We start from the raw sequence: 11,872 nt of genomic DNA on the forward strand, positions 1-11,872 counted from the left end.
TAATAGCATAAAAAAATCTTTATTTAAAACCATAGAATAAATACAAGTATAAAACATGTCATTTAAATAAAATAATGTCCAATATAAAATATAATAATGGTCCTTCACAAGCCGTCATAGGGGCTAAGATGTATGATAGGACAGGGGACAGGCTGCACAGTCTCCAGACAATCAGAAGGTGGGGGAGGGGTATTCATATTATACAGGCAGAGCCAAGTACCCCAGTACTGATAGTATTAAAGGCTAAAATTTGAAGAAATCCACAAACCAGGTCCTAGGTTACTTGACTCTGCTGCAAAAAGAATAGTTCATGATGCATTGAGACAACGCAAGTATAATAGGTAATAGCAGTAACATAGTTACTAAAAACGGCCACAGTAAGATGAGGGACAAATCATATATACTGTGCCATAGTTCCTGCCAATGAGGTGGCTCAGGAAGATCTTTGTTCAATAACGAAACCCTTGTCCTAAAATGATACCGCAAACGAAAAGTTTAAAGATAACTTTTCATTTACAGAAGATGGTAGAAGGAACATAAAGTCCTCCATTTCATTGTTCCGAGATGTCCAAACGGTCTACAAAATAGGACACCAATGTGTTATCCAAGCTCCAAGAGGTCTACCACACATACAGAGATGAAGAAGTCACACAACTCTTGCTTGGAGTCTTCATGGTTGGAGGACAATTATTGTTATGCTTTTACAAAGATTTCCTTTGTGCTTAAAGTGACTAGTTCTTTGGGTCTCATTGTCCATGGTATTTTTTGGCAAATAAGGATTTCATTATCCTGTTGTAGTCTTTAGAGTCCTCCAGACTTAGGGAAGAGTCAGACTCGGTGGCTCTCCTGACGCACATGTAACAGCTGCATAGAAATGCATGGTTGGAAGAACCACTGGCCAGTCCAAATGTAGCACTGCTATCCCCATTTAAGTCATATGGCCGTCTGACTCTTCCCTAATTGTCAAGAAAAAAAATAAGTTGGTGGAGATCTACTGCGTCTTATCCACCTCATCCTCTGCTTCAATCTCCCTCTCTTCTGTGGAGTCTGAGCCTGGTGGCTCTTCCGGAACCACTCCAAACTGGGACTGTTTGGCCTTCTTTTGTTCCAAACTTTCTTTCCTCCATTTTATGCGGCGATTCTGGAACCAGACCTTTACCTGTGAAAAAAGGAGAAGACATTGTTGAGAACTGAGATCTGAAGAAACTGTGAGACTCCTTACTTATAGCACAGTGACCCATAAATTTTAAATTTTTTACAAAGCACAAATTCTCAACTAAAACTAAATGCATTGCCAAACCCAAAAGGGTTCAAGTTGAGAACAGTCAAGGTTCATGTGCGAGTTCTTACCTGGGTTTCCGTAAGGCCAAGCGAGGCAGCCAGGTCAACTCGTTCTGTCCCCACCATGTACTGCTGCTTTAGGAAGTCTTGCTCAAGTCTTTCTAGCTGCTCTGTAGTGAAGACCGTCCTAATTCTCTTCGGTTTGGAGGGTCCCGTCTTGCAGGGTAGAGATTCTATGGGACATTTGGTGAAGGACATATATCCTGGAAGAAACAGAAGGTGGCGATGTTACCAAAGGCAAAAAAGAAGGAAGGAAGGCGGGAATCCAGGACTGGAGCAAACTGAGCTACAACTTCTACAAGTGAGATCCAAGATAACTATCCTGATGTGAGAAATACAAGTCTCAGCAATCAATCTGAAGAAAAATCCAGATCTCTCCTGATCTAACCAACTTTATGTAAAGATTATTAGCACCAAAAATGAGTTATTAGATAAGATTAATATAACAAGATGAGGAGTGTGGACTCACCTCTGTGGCTGCACAGGGGGTACGGACATCTGCACCCTCCACTGAGTGGTCCATAATGCTGCTGGGGCTGAACATAGCCGGGGAAGGCTGCAGGTTGGTAGAGCCACACTGGAGAGTAGGACATGGCCCCATAGGAGCAGCCATGGGGAGCAGGAGGCATCTGCCATCCAGGTTCCTCCACAATGACTCGGGGAGCCGGTCTGTCCAACCTGGATAGTAGGGAATCAATATCAAAGGCTTTCTTGGGTGCTGTCTGGTCCTGAATGGCCGCTGGCAGAGCAGGAGCCTGAGCCAAGTGATGGCCAAGTCCTGGGAAGATGGGAGTAGGCTGCATGATGGCAGGTAGAAGGCAAAGTATCCTCAGGTGGTGAAGAACCAGGAGCAGGTGATCTCTGCTGGAGAATGTAGGGTCCTGAGCTCTGAGCCCCCTTATATCCAGAGCTGCGCTCTGTGAAATGTAAATACACTATTAGCATGTGAATAGCCCAGAGCAGAGATCAGCACTGAGAGTGGAAGAGTGGGCTCGGCACACAGACCCCACACTGCCCCCGAGAGGAGAGGAAACGACCATGGGGCAAAGCCTCCTACAACCTCCCCCAGCCGGCCCCAAAATCCAGGGGAAACGGGACACCTGTAATGACTCCATAATTATCTCTATATCCACGTGTCTATATACCGACCTGTGATCCACCCGTCCACGGGCGCAGGATTCTGGGATCTGCTCATCTATGTATACCGCTCATATTCAGCTGGTAATTATTAATGGATCTCATATCTCACTGATTATCGACTTATCTATGGATCCAACTCTGCATCTCACATATCTGATATCAATGAATAATCGCCATCAAGTGATGTGAAAAGGAGATGGAAATAATCAGTGTCTAACTCTACATGTCATATGTATCTATTAATCTATGATCTAGATCTATCCATTTCCTCTTTATCTGCTTATCTGTCTTCACCTATAGATGGATAATACTGATTGGATAGATAATGTATAGGATGCGAGCACAATTTAGAGAATTGCTTTAAAATACTAATGTATTATTATACTATTATTATTATTATTATTATTATTACCGTCTTTACCAATCACATGCAGATCACATCAGATAAATTGTATACAATTATCTCCAGATCAATAGCAGCCTGATATCCTCTGAGGGCAGAGCCCCCGTATGTCTCCATATCCGCAGTTCTCGCTGGTCCCGGTAATTACTGATAATTCCTCTAATGATACATTACACTGAGGAGAGATCCCCAGATCTCAGGAGATCTCCAGGACCAAAAAGTCTAGCTAGAGACACAAAGTCGCTTTCTACATTGATGAGGCGCGAAATGTGTAATAACCGGACATTACAGATCCATAATGATCTCCTCTGCTGCCAGGGTGGGCTCTCATGGGGTAATACGGGGGTCCAGCTCCGAGCTCTTATATTGTGTGTTCATAAAGGGGAGATGGATAGATTTTTACTTACATGCAGTTACTTTTATTTTGAATTTCACTTTATCTACTTCCATCTTTTCGTTACAAATTGGATTCTATCAAAGAAATATTATTATATTGTGAAATTTATTTTTCTTCTTTTACATTTTTGATCTCTTTATTTTCTCAGGTTGAACTAGAATTATCCTCCACTATTCTTAAACAGAATAGATAAACTTGTACAGTATAACATTTATGTTTCCTCCTGTCTTAAAAAATCATTCAATGACTTTTAGGCTATGTGCACAATTTCAGTTTTTTTTGTGTTTTTTCAGCCGTTTTTCGTGGAAAAACGCTAAAAAAAAAAGCTTACATAAGCATCCCATCATTTCAATACATTCCGCAATTTTTGTGCACATACTGCGTTTTTTTTTTCCTTCCACAAAAAAAAACGCATCACGGTAAAAAACGCAGCATGTTCATTAACTTTGAGGATTTTTCCTGTTTTTACCGCTATATTATTGCATTGTTAAGCTCCGGGGAAAAAAATGCGAAAAATCTACAAAAAAAAGAGACAAAAACTTCGAGCGGATTTCCTGCAGAAAAAGTCCGGTTTTGTTCAGTAAAATTCTGCAGACATTCCTGAACGTGTGCACATAACCTTATCCCACAGTTATTTACTATTTTTTTTTGTTCCATTATTGTTGTTTTTTTACATTTTAGATATTTTTTTTTACACAGTTTTACATTTGGTTCCATTATTGTGTTTTTTTTTATATTTTAGATATTTTTTACACAGTTTTACATATATCGGTGACAGTTTACCAGTAGTTTAATTTGCTAGTTTTATCTTTGTTACTTTTTTGCGCCTTCATTTTCCTGTCCATTCAACTGCATTACATTTTATTCTCCATACAATGAGGTGTGATTGAACAGATCTGATTAATCAGGGCCGCCTTCTTCACCTGGTCGGTGTCTGCCGCTTTCTCACCTTGGCCGATACTGAGGACAATCTAAAAAAAACACCAAAAAAGGAAAAAATCAAGAAAACACACCAAAACCAGGCAGAGATGCTTACAGGTGCAATACCTAATGAAACAGCCAGCCTTCAGTAAGGGTTTGGCCGTGTGGTCACCAATGCTCTAAGATACATACTCTGTATGTGGCGTGTTCACACAAGGAATGCAAGCATCTGGCTCCAGCCTATTAATAACGCCCTATGGCGGGCGGCCCAGTGCTAAAAATGCATCCCGGGTGAACAGAGGCCACAGTGTACAGAACCATTTTCATGTTTCTCATGTTAGAGTAGGACTGGCAATACGTAAGGACCCTTGGCGCAGGTCGCATATTATGGCCAGAATATCAACTAATACCTTACATATATATATATATGTTTTGTTTTGCACGTGTATATTTTTTGCAGGGTGCAGTTGGGCCCAAATGGTTCTGTACACTGTGGCCTCTGTTCACACGGGATGCATTGCTGGGGGCCTGCCCTTCTTCTCTCCTCTAACACAGGGGCATTATATCAATTAGTAAAGGGAATTGCTGCACTTTGTCCCCCATTAGCTCTGTGGACTTTGTTAATGGATTTCACTTAAAAAGCTGCAGAATTTCACCCTGTGGTAACGACGTGGGAAATGTAGCACCCGGTAGTGAGGAACACAGAGGGTCCCCCCTATGCTGGGGGTCTGGACAAGTGACATGTGGCTGTGACCAGGGCCCGGTTACACTCGGCCTCGTCAGGGTGGAAGATGTACAAGAGTCCACACAGCTGTACACCATCATCAGCGATCAGGATCCCGCTGTGCCATTGCTGGTCGGAGCTAGAAGTCCAGAACTTTATTTGGTCATCAGGTCGGTGTGTATCGTCATGTTTGACATCAAAAGCATCGACGCCAGCAATGTTTTACATGGAGCTAACAACCAGCGAGAACGAGAAGTGAGTCGCCGTTACGTCACTGGATCGCTCCTGCATCGTTCAGCTGTTGCCGGTGTTTGACGTCTCTACAGCGACCAAAACAGCGACGCTGCAGCGATCGGGATCGTTGTCTATATCGCTGCAGCGTCGCTGAGTGTGACGGTACCTTTATACTCAATTAAAGGTACCGTCACATTTAGCGACGCTGCAGCGATCTAGACAACGATCCCGATCGCTGCGGCGTCGCTGTGTGGTCACTGGAGAGCTGTCACACAGACAGCTCTCCAACGACCAACTATGCGAAGTCCCCTGGTAACCAGGGTAAACATCGGGTTACTAAGCGCAGGGCCGCGCTTAGTAACCCGATGTTTACCCTGGTTACCAGCGTAAACATAAAAAAAAAAAAACACTACATACTTACATTCCGGTGTCTGTCCCCCGACGCTGTGCTTCTCTGCACTGACTGTGAGCGCCAGCCGGAAAGCAGAGCAATGATGTCACCGCTGTGCTCTGCTTTTCGGCCGGCGCTGACAGTGCAGAGAAGCACAGCACCGGGGACAGACACCGGAATGTAAGTATGTAGTGTTTGTTTTTTTTTACATTTATGCTGGTAAGCAGGGTAAACATCGGGTACTAAGCGCGGCCCTGCGCTTAGCAACCCAATGTTTACCCTGGTTACCAGTGAACACATCGCTGGATCGGCGTCACACACGCCGATTCAGCGATGTGTGCGGGAGATCCAGCGATGAAATAAAGTTCTAGCCTTTCTGCTCCGACCAACGATGTCACAGCAGGATCCAGATCGCTGCCGCTTGTCAAACACAACAATATCGCTAGCCAGGACGCTGCAGCGTCATGGATCACTAGCGATATCGTTCAGTGTGACGGTACCTTTAGTCTGCATTGCAACCACAGCTGCACCTTTGACTGCAGTGCCCTCTTATGGCCTCAATACGGCTCCATGGGGAAACATACGGCGACCTCTACATGTAACACCAGTCACTGCCTCACAGTATTCTATGTGTATATATCCATTCTATCTATTCTATTCTAACCTGTCACACTGCGATTTTACTGAACGCCAGCTTTTATTCTATCTTTAGCCGAATGTTAACGACTTTTTCAGAGTTTAAGAAAAATGCTCATGTTACTGATCACGAATTCGAATGTACCATATCTGTGCCAAATTTATGTTTGGCGATCATTTTCTGAACATATTTGCTTATCTCTACTTACTATATCCTCCATTACTTCTCTAGTGCCAGCTTGCCCATTCCACACCATGGGTGACTGCCCACATCACCGCCTCATCCCTCACAGCTCCAGCAGACTCACACTAGAGCATTAGGCCCACACCATGTTAATTCCATACATTTCATGCCTTAAGTTTTAACTGCAGACTGCAAAAGAATTCCTAATAGAAGAAAATAATAGTAGAAGATACAAGTTCACATAACTAGTTGCCGGGGCAGTGGAGACCAATGTCCTTGATGGCCATTACTGATGGTTTGATTTTACCACTGACCAGTATATGGATAAAATATCGCTAAAATAAAATTCCTAAATTCGTATCAATCGGTTCTGTCATTGTCTGGTCCACTGGATGAGAATTAAGTAATAAACTGTACCTGAATTACATTTGTGGAAAACAGATTGTGGTGGAATTTACGAGGGAAAGACGATCGCTTTCCCTAATTGCTGCCGAGTTCTGGACACGTGGTCCCTGAAGCAGGTGTTCCCTCAGCGTGGAGGCCATGAAGTGACTCAATAAACACAGTAATCTTCGTTTTGTGACATTATAAAATGGTTAATTGCTCTTATTAAGCTAAGCAGCCATTCAAAGAGACACAGGCGGCCTGAAAGTCCTGGTCAGGTGGGTCGTAAAACTAACTTCACTCTATGCAAGGAAGCAGATGATACAAAACTATGTAAAGCAGTTAATACAAGAGAAGATAGTATTCTGCTACAGATGGATCTGGATAAGTTGGAAACTTGGGCTGAAAGGTGGCAGATGAGGTTTAACAATGATAAATGTAAGGTTATACACATGGGAAGAGGGAATCAATATCACCATTATACACTGAACGGGAAACCACTGGGTAAATCTGACAGGGAGAAGGACTTGGGGATCCTAGTTAATGATAAACTTACCTGGAGCAGCCAGTGCCAGGCAGCAGCTGCCAAGGCAAACAGGATCATGGGGTGCATTAAAAGAGGTCTGGATACACATGATGAGAGCATTATACTGCCTCTGTACAAATCCCTAGTTAGACCGCACATGGAGTACTGTGTCCAGTTTTGGGCACCGGTGCTCAGGAAGGATATAATGGAACTAGAGAGAGTACAAAGGAGGGCAACAAAATTAATAAAGGGGATGGGAGAACTACAATACCCAGATAGATTAGCGAAATTAGGATTATTTAGTCTAGAAAAAAGACGACTGAGGGGCGATCTAATAACCATGTATAAGTATATAAGGGGACAATACAAACATCTCGCTGAGGATCTGTTTATACCAAGGAAGGTGACGGGCACAAGGGGGCATTCTTTGCGTCTGGAGGAGAGAAGGTTTTTCCACCAACATAGAAGAGGATTCTTTACTGTTAGGGCAGTGAGAATCTGGAATTGCTTGCCTGAGGAGGTGGTGATGGCGAACTCAGTCGAGGGGTTCAAGAGAGGCCTGGATGTCTTCCTGGAGCAGAACAATATTGTATCATACAATTATTAGGTTCTGTAGAAGGACGTAGATCTGGGTATTTATTATGATGGAATATAGGCTGAACTGGATGGACAAATGTCTTTTTTCGGCCTTACTAACTATGTTACAAAAGGCCAGGAAAATGACTCGGCTAGCAGATGGATCCTGGAAGGAGGAGAACAAGTCAGAAAACAAAGGATGATCTCCAAGACAACTTCCCATAGACCAAAACAACAAGTGCCACCTTCAAACAGCGTCTTAAAGTTGTCTGGGATCCTCCATTGAGAGCCGAGTTTTACATAAGCAGGTAACAACCTCCAAACAAGACTGGAACCAGAGTACGCCCAGGAGCCAAAACCAGCGGAGACCACACAAGATGCTCCGGAGATTCCTAGGGTCAGAACTTCAGAAGTCTTCACTTTCCAATACTTTCTGTACGAGCTGTCAGCAGTGTGGAATCACAGAGTATTTGGTAAAACACTGATACGGTTTTTCATTCATTTTTCTGAGCCAAATGGAAACGTGGATTTGGCAAAAAAGTTGAAGGCCTTCCATGATTTTCCCATTCCTTTAAAAAAAACTAGATTAAGGTTCAATTGCCACGATGTGTTTTTTGTGACTTTTTGTAGTCGCGTATGTTCAATGCAATAACAAAATGCAGCGTCTTACCATTCCAGCAAAGTTCCTGGGATTTATAGACATCTCATGGCTACTTTGCTTATCTTTTTTTACACTGTGTAAACTGAGCTGTGGTGCCTGTTTTACATCAATATGTTAATTTCTCTTGTGGGTACTCGGAGGTTTATTTGCAGATTTTCCCCATAGAAATGCATTAGAGGTAAAAAAAAAAAATTGCCGGTAAAAAGCACATGCAGTTCACACATGACTGTATCACCACAGTTTTGTCGAAGCCAAATATCAAAAAGTCTCAAACAAAACAGCTTTTTTAATACATGACATCACCGCGCCTTGCCACTGTCTAGGTACCGTTACACTTAGCGATTTACCAACGATCACGACCAGCGATACGACCTGGCCGTGATTGTTGGTAAGTCGTTCTGTGGTCACTGGGGATCTGTCACACAAACAGCTCTCTCCAGCGACCAACGATGCCGAAGTCCCAGAGTAACCAGGGTAAACATCGGGTTACTAAGCGCAGGGCCGCCTTTAGTAACCCGATGTTTACCCTGGTTACCATTGTAAATGTAAAAAAAAAAAAACACTACATACTCACATTCCGGTGTCTGTCACTTCCCCCGCCGTCACCTTCCCGCACTGACTGTCATCGCCGGCCGACCGTAAGCCGAGCGTCACCGCTGTGCTCTGCTTTACGGCCGACCGGCGCTGACACAGTCACTGCGGGAAGCTGACGGCGGGGGATGTGACAGACATCGGAATGTGAGTATGTACTGGTTTTTTTTTTTTTTTAACTTTTACAATGGTAACCAGGGTAAATATCGGGTTACTAAGCGCGGCCCTGCGCTTAGTAACCCGATATTTACCCTGGTTACCCGGGGACTTCGGCATCGTTGAAGACCGTTTCAATGATGCTGAAGTTGTTCCCCTGATTGTTGGTCACTGGAGAGAGCTGTCTGTGTGACAGCTCCCCAGCGACCACACAACGACTTACCAACGATCACGGCCAGGTCGTATCGCTGCTCGTGATCGTTGGTAAGTCGTTTAGTGTAACGGTACCTTAAGGAGTCCCTGATGGCCTCAAGGCCTCTCTGTCTTGATTGAGATAGTTGTCCCAGTTCCACCAATGCATGAACTGTAATAGGCAGGAAACAGAACCATCCATCTGCAGGCAGAGCGGATATTACCATAAGCATCAAGGAAATCCTGGGTTGTAATAATGAGCATTTGTGGGTGCAAATAAACCACAGTAAAGGGCCATTGTGGTTGTATTGAGAAAATCACAATGGAAAAAGTACCTCTCCGCCTTACAAAGCTTCAGGATGAAAGGGTTCAATGCCTATTTGTAGACCTGTTTTGAGTGGTTAACTAATGCGCTGCTTGAGAGGCATATTGCTGGGACCTAACAGGTTAAGGCCCCGTCACACATAGCGACGCTGCAGCGATACCGACAACGATCCGGATCGCTGCAGCGTCGCTGTTTGATCGCTGGAGAGCTGTCACACAGACAGCTCTCCAGCGACCAACGATCCCGAGGTCCCCGGTAACCAGGGTAAACATCGGGTAACTAAGCGCAGGGCCGCGCTTAGTAACCCGATGTTTACCCTGGTTACCATCGTTAAAGTAAAAAAAACAAACGCTACATACTTACCTACCGCTGTCTGTCCTCGGCGCTCTGATTCTCTGGTCTGGCTGTGAGCACAGCGGCCGGAAAGCAGAGCGGTGACGTCACCGCTCTGCTTTCCGGCTGACCGGCACTCACAGCCAGACCAGAGAAGCACAGCGCCGGGGACAGACAGCGGTAGGTAAGTATGTAGTGTTTGTTTTTTTTACTTTAACGATGGTAACCAGGGTAAACATCGGGTTACTAAGCGCGGCCCTGCGCTTAGTTACCCGATGTTTACCCTGGTTACCAGCGAAGACATCGCTGAATCGGCGTCACACACGCCGATTCAGCGATGTCAGCGGGACCTCAACGATCAAAAAATGGCCCAGGCCATTCCGACACGACCAGCGATCTCACAGCAGGGGCCTGATCGCTGGTACGTGTCACACATAGCGAGATCGCTACTGAGATCGCTGTTGCGTCACAAAACTTGTGACTCAGCAGCGATCTCGCTAGCGATCTCGCTATGTGTGACGGGGCCTTTAATCACATAATGCAGAGGACTAGAAAGCCTTTAGAAAGTTTATGGACCAAAATTAGAAAGTTTTTGTAAGAAAACAATATACACAATTGTTCTTCTGTAAATGCAGAATCTACTAAAACGAAATGAAAAGATTTGTAGTCATGTCTCCATTTTAATTTTTTTTTTTGTTAATTTTTCCATTTATATAGATTTTCTGTGATTTTTTTTTTTTTACTTTTGGCAAATTTTCTTTTGTCTCCACCTCTTCCCTAACTTTCTAATTTTTCTATGAACATAGCGGTATGTGGTCTTGTTATTTGCAGCACAACTTTTTATTTTCAATAATACTGTTTATTGTGCCAAATAACCCCCCCAAAAATTAAAGTATGGTGAAAAGGTGTAAAAATCCAATTCTGCTATCATTTTTGGATTATGTATTTAAGCCATTTATTGTGCTTTAAAAATGACTTGAGGACATGACTGTCTGGGTCGGTGCAATTACGGTGATACCAAGTTGTAAAATTTATTTTGTATTTGAGCAATGTACAAAAATTTGAGTAATTAAGGAGAAAAGGGGAATTGGTTTGTGTGCCCATTTACGAAGTCACTCTTTTTAAATTTTTCCATCGGTGGAGCTGTAAGAGGACTTGTTTTTTGTGTAGCGAACTGAAAATTGAAAATTATATTACATTTTTTGTGTGAAATGACTGACCAGTTGCAGTTTTGGCATTGTGTTTTTTGTTTCATTGTATGGGTAACATATTTTTAGATTTTGATGTATCGGTCTGTTACAGATGCAGTGAAATCGAGTGTGGTTTTACTTTATTTTTAAACTGGGACGGAGGATTCAAAATTTTATATATGTTCGTTGTATATATAATTTTTTTTAAATCTCATATAGGTCAATGAAGTTCTCCAGTGAAGGTCTCTCTTGGCGGAACGTTACATGAGTACCAAATTAACAAGCTTGGGGATTGTTAAATTATGGGATTGAGGAATTTTGTTGGAACGACATTTAGTCAAATGATAGAATATTCTGCACATTACAAAATCATTAACAGTTTCACACAATTTGCATGGGCTTTTTCACAAATTTTGTTGTGAGGGTGATCATATACAATAGTCATTAAGTGTCTCCAGGATGCGCATAAAAGCATACTGAACCCACTGGAGAGCCTTGTAATTACAGCCACTAGTGATAGGCGAATCCAAACAGTAAAGTTTGAGGTCTGTACCAAAAACCTCCTGT

At 43.2% G+C, this 11,872-nt stretch overlaps 1 protein-coding gene across 1 annotated transcript; it reads right to left on the minus strand.

Moving 5' to 3' along the window:
• Positions 1–991: 991 nt before the first annotated feature.
• LOC138654360 (homeobox protein not2-like) lies at positions 992–2,144 on the minus strand. The gene is made up of 3 exons (XM_069743414.1): positions 1,811–2,144; positions 1,351–1,544; positions 992–1,159 (listed from the first exon to the last, which is right to left on the minus strand). The coding sequence occupies exons 1-3, from the start codon at positions 2,142–2,144 to the stop codon at positions 992–994; spliced, it is 696 nt and encodes a 231-aa protein (XP_069599515.1).
• Positions 2,145–11,872: the final 9,728 nt, after the last annotated feature.

The sequence above is a fragment of the Ranitomeya imitator genome, unplaced genomic scaffold, assembly GCF_032444005.1.
Source record: "Ranitomeya imitator isolate aRanImi1 unplaced genomic scaffold, aRanImi1.pri SCAFFOLD_1637, whole genome shotgun sequence".
Taxonomy (NCBI): domain Eukaryota; kingdom Metazoa; phylum Chordata; class Amphibia; order Anura; family Dendrobatidae; genus Ranitomeya; species Ranitomeya imitator.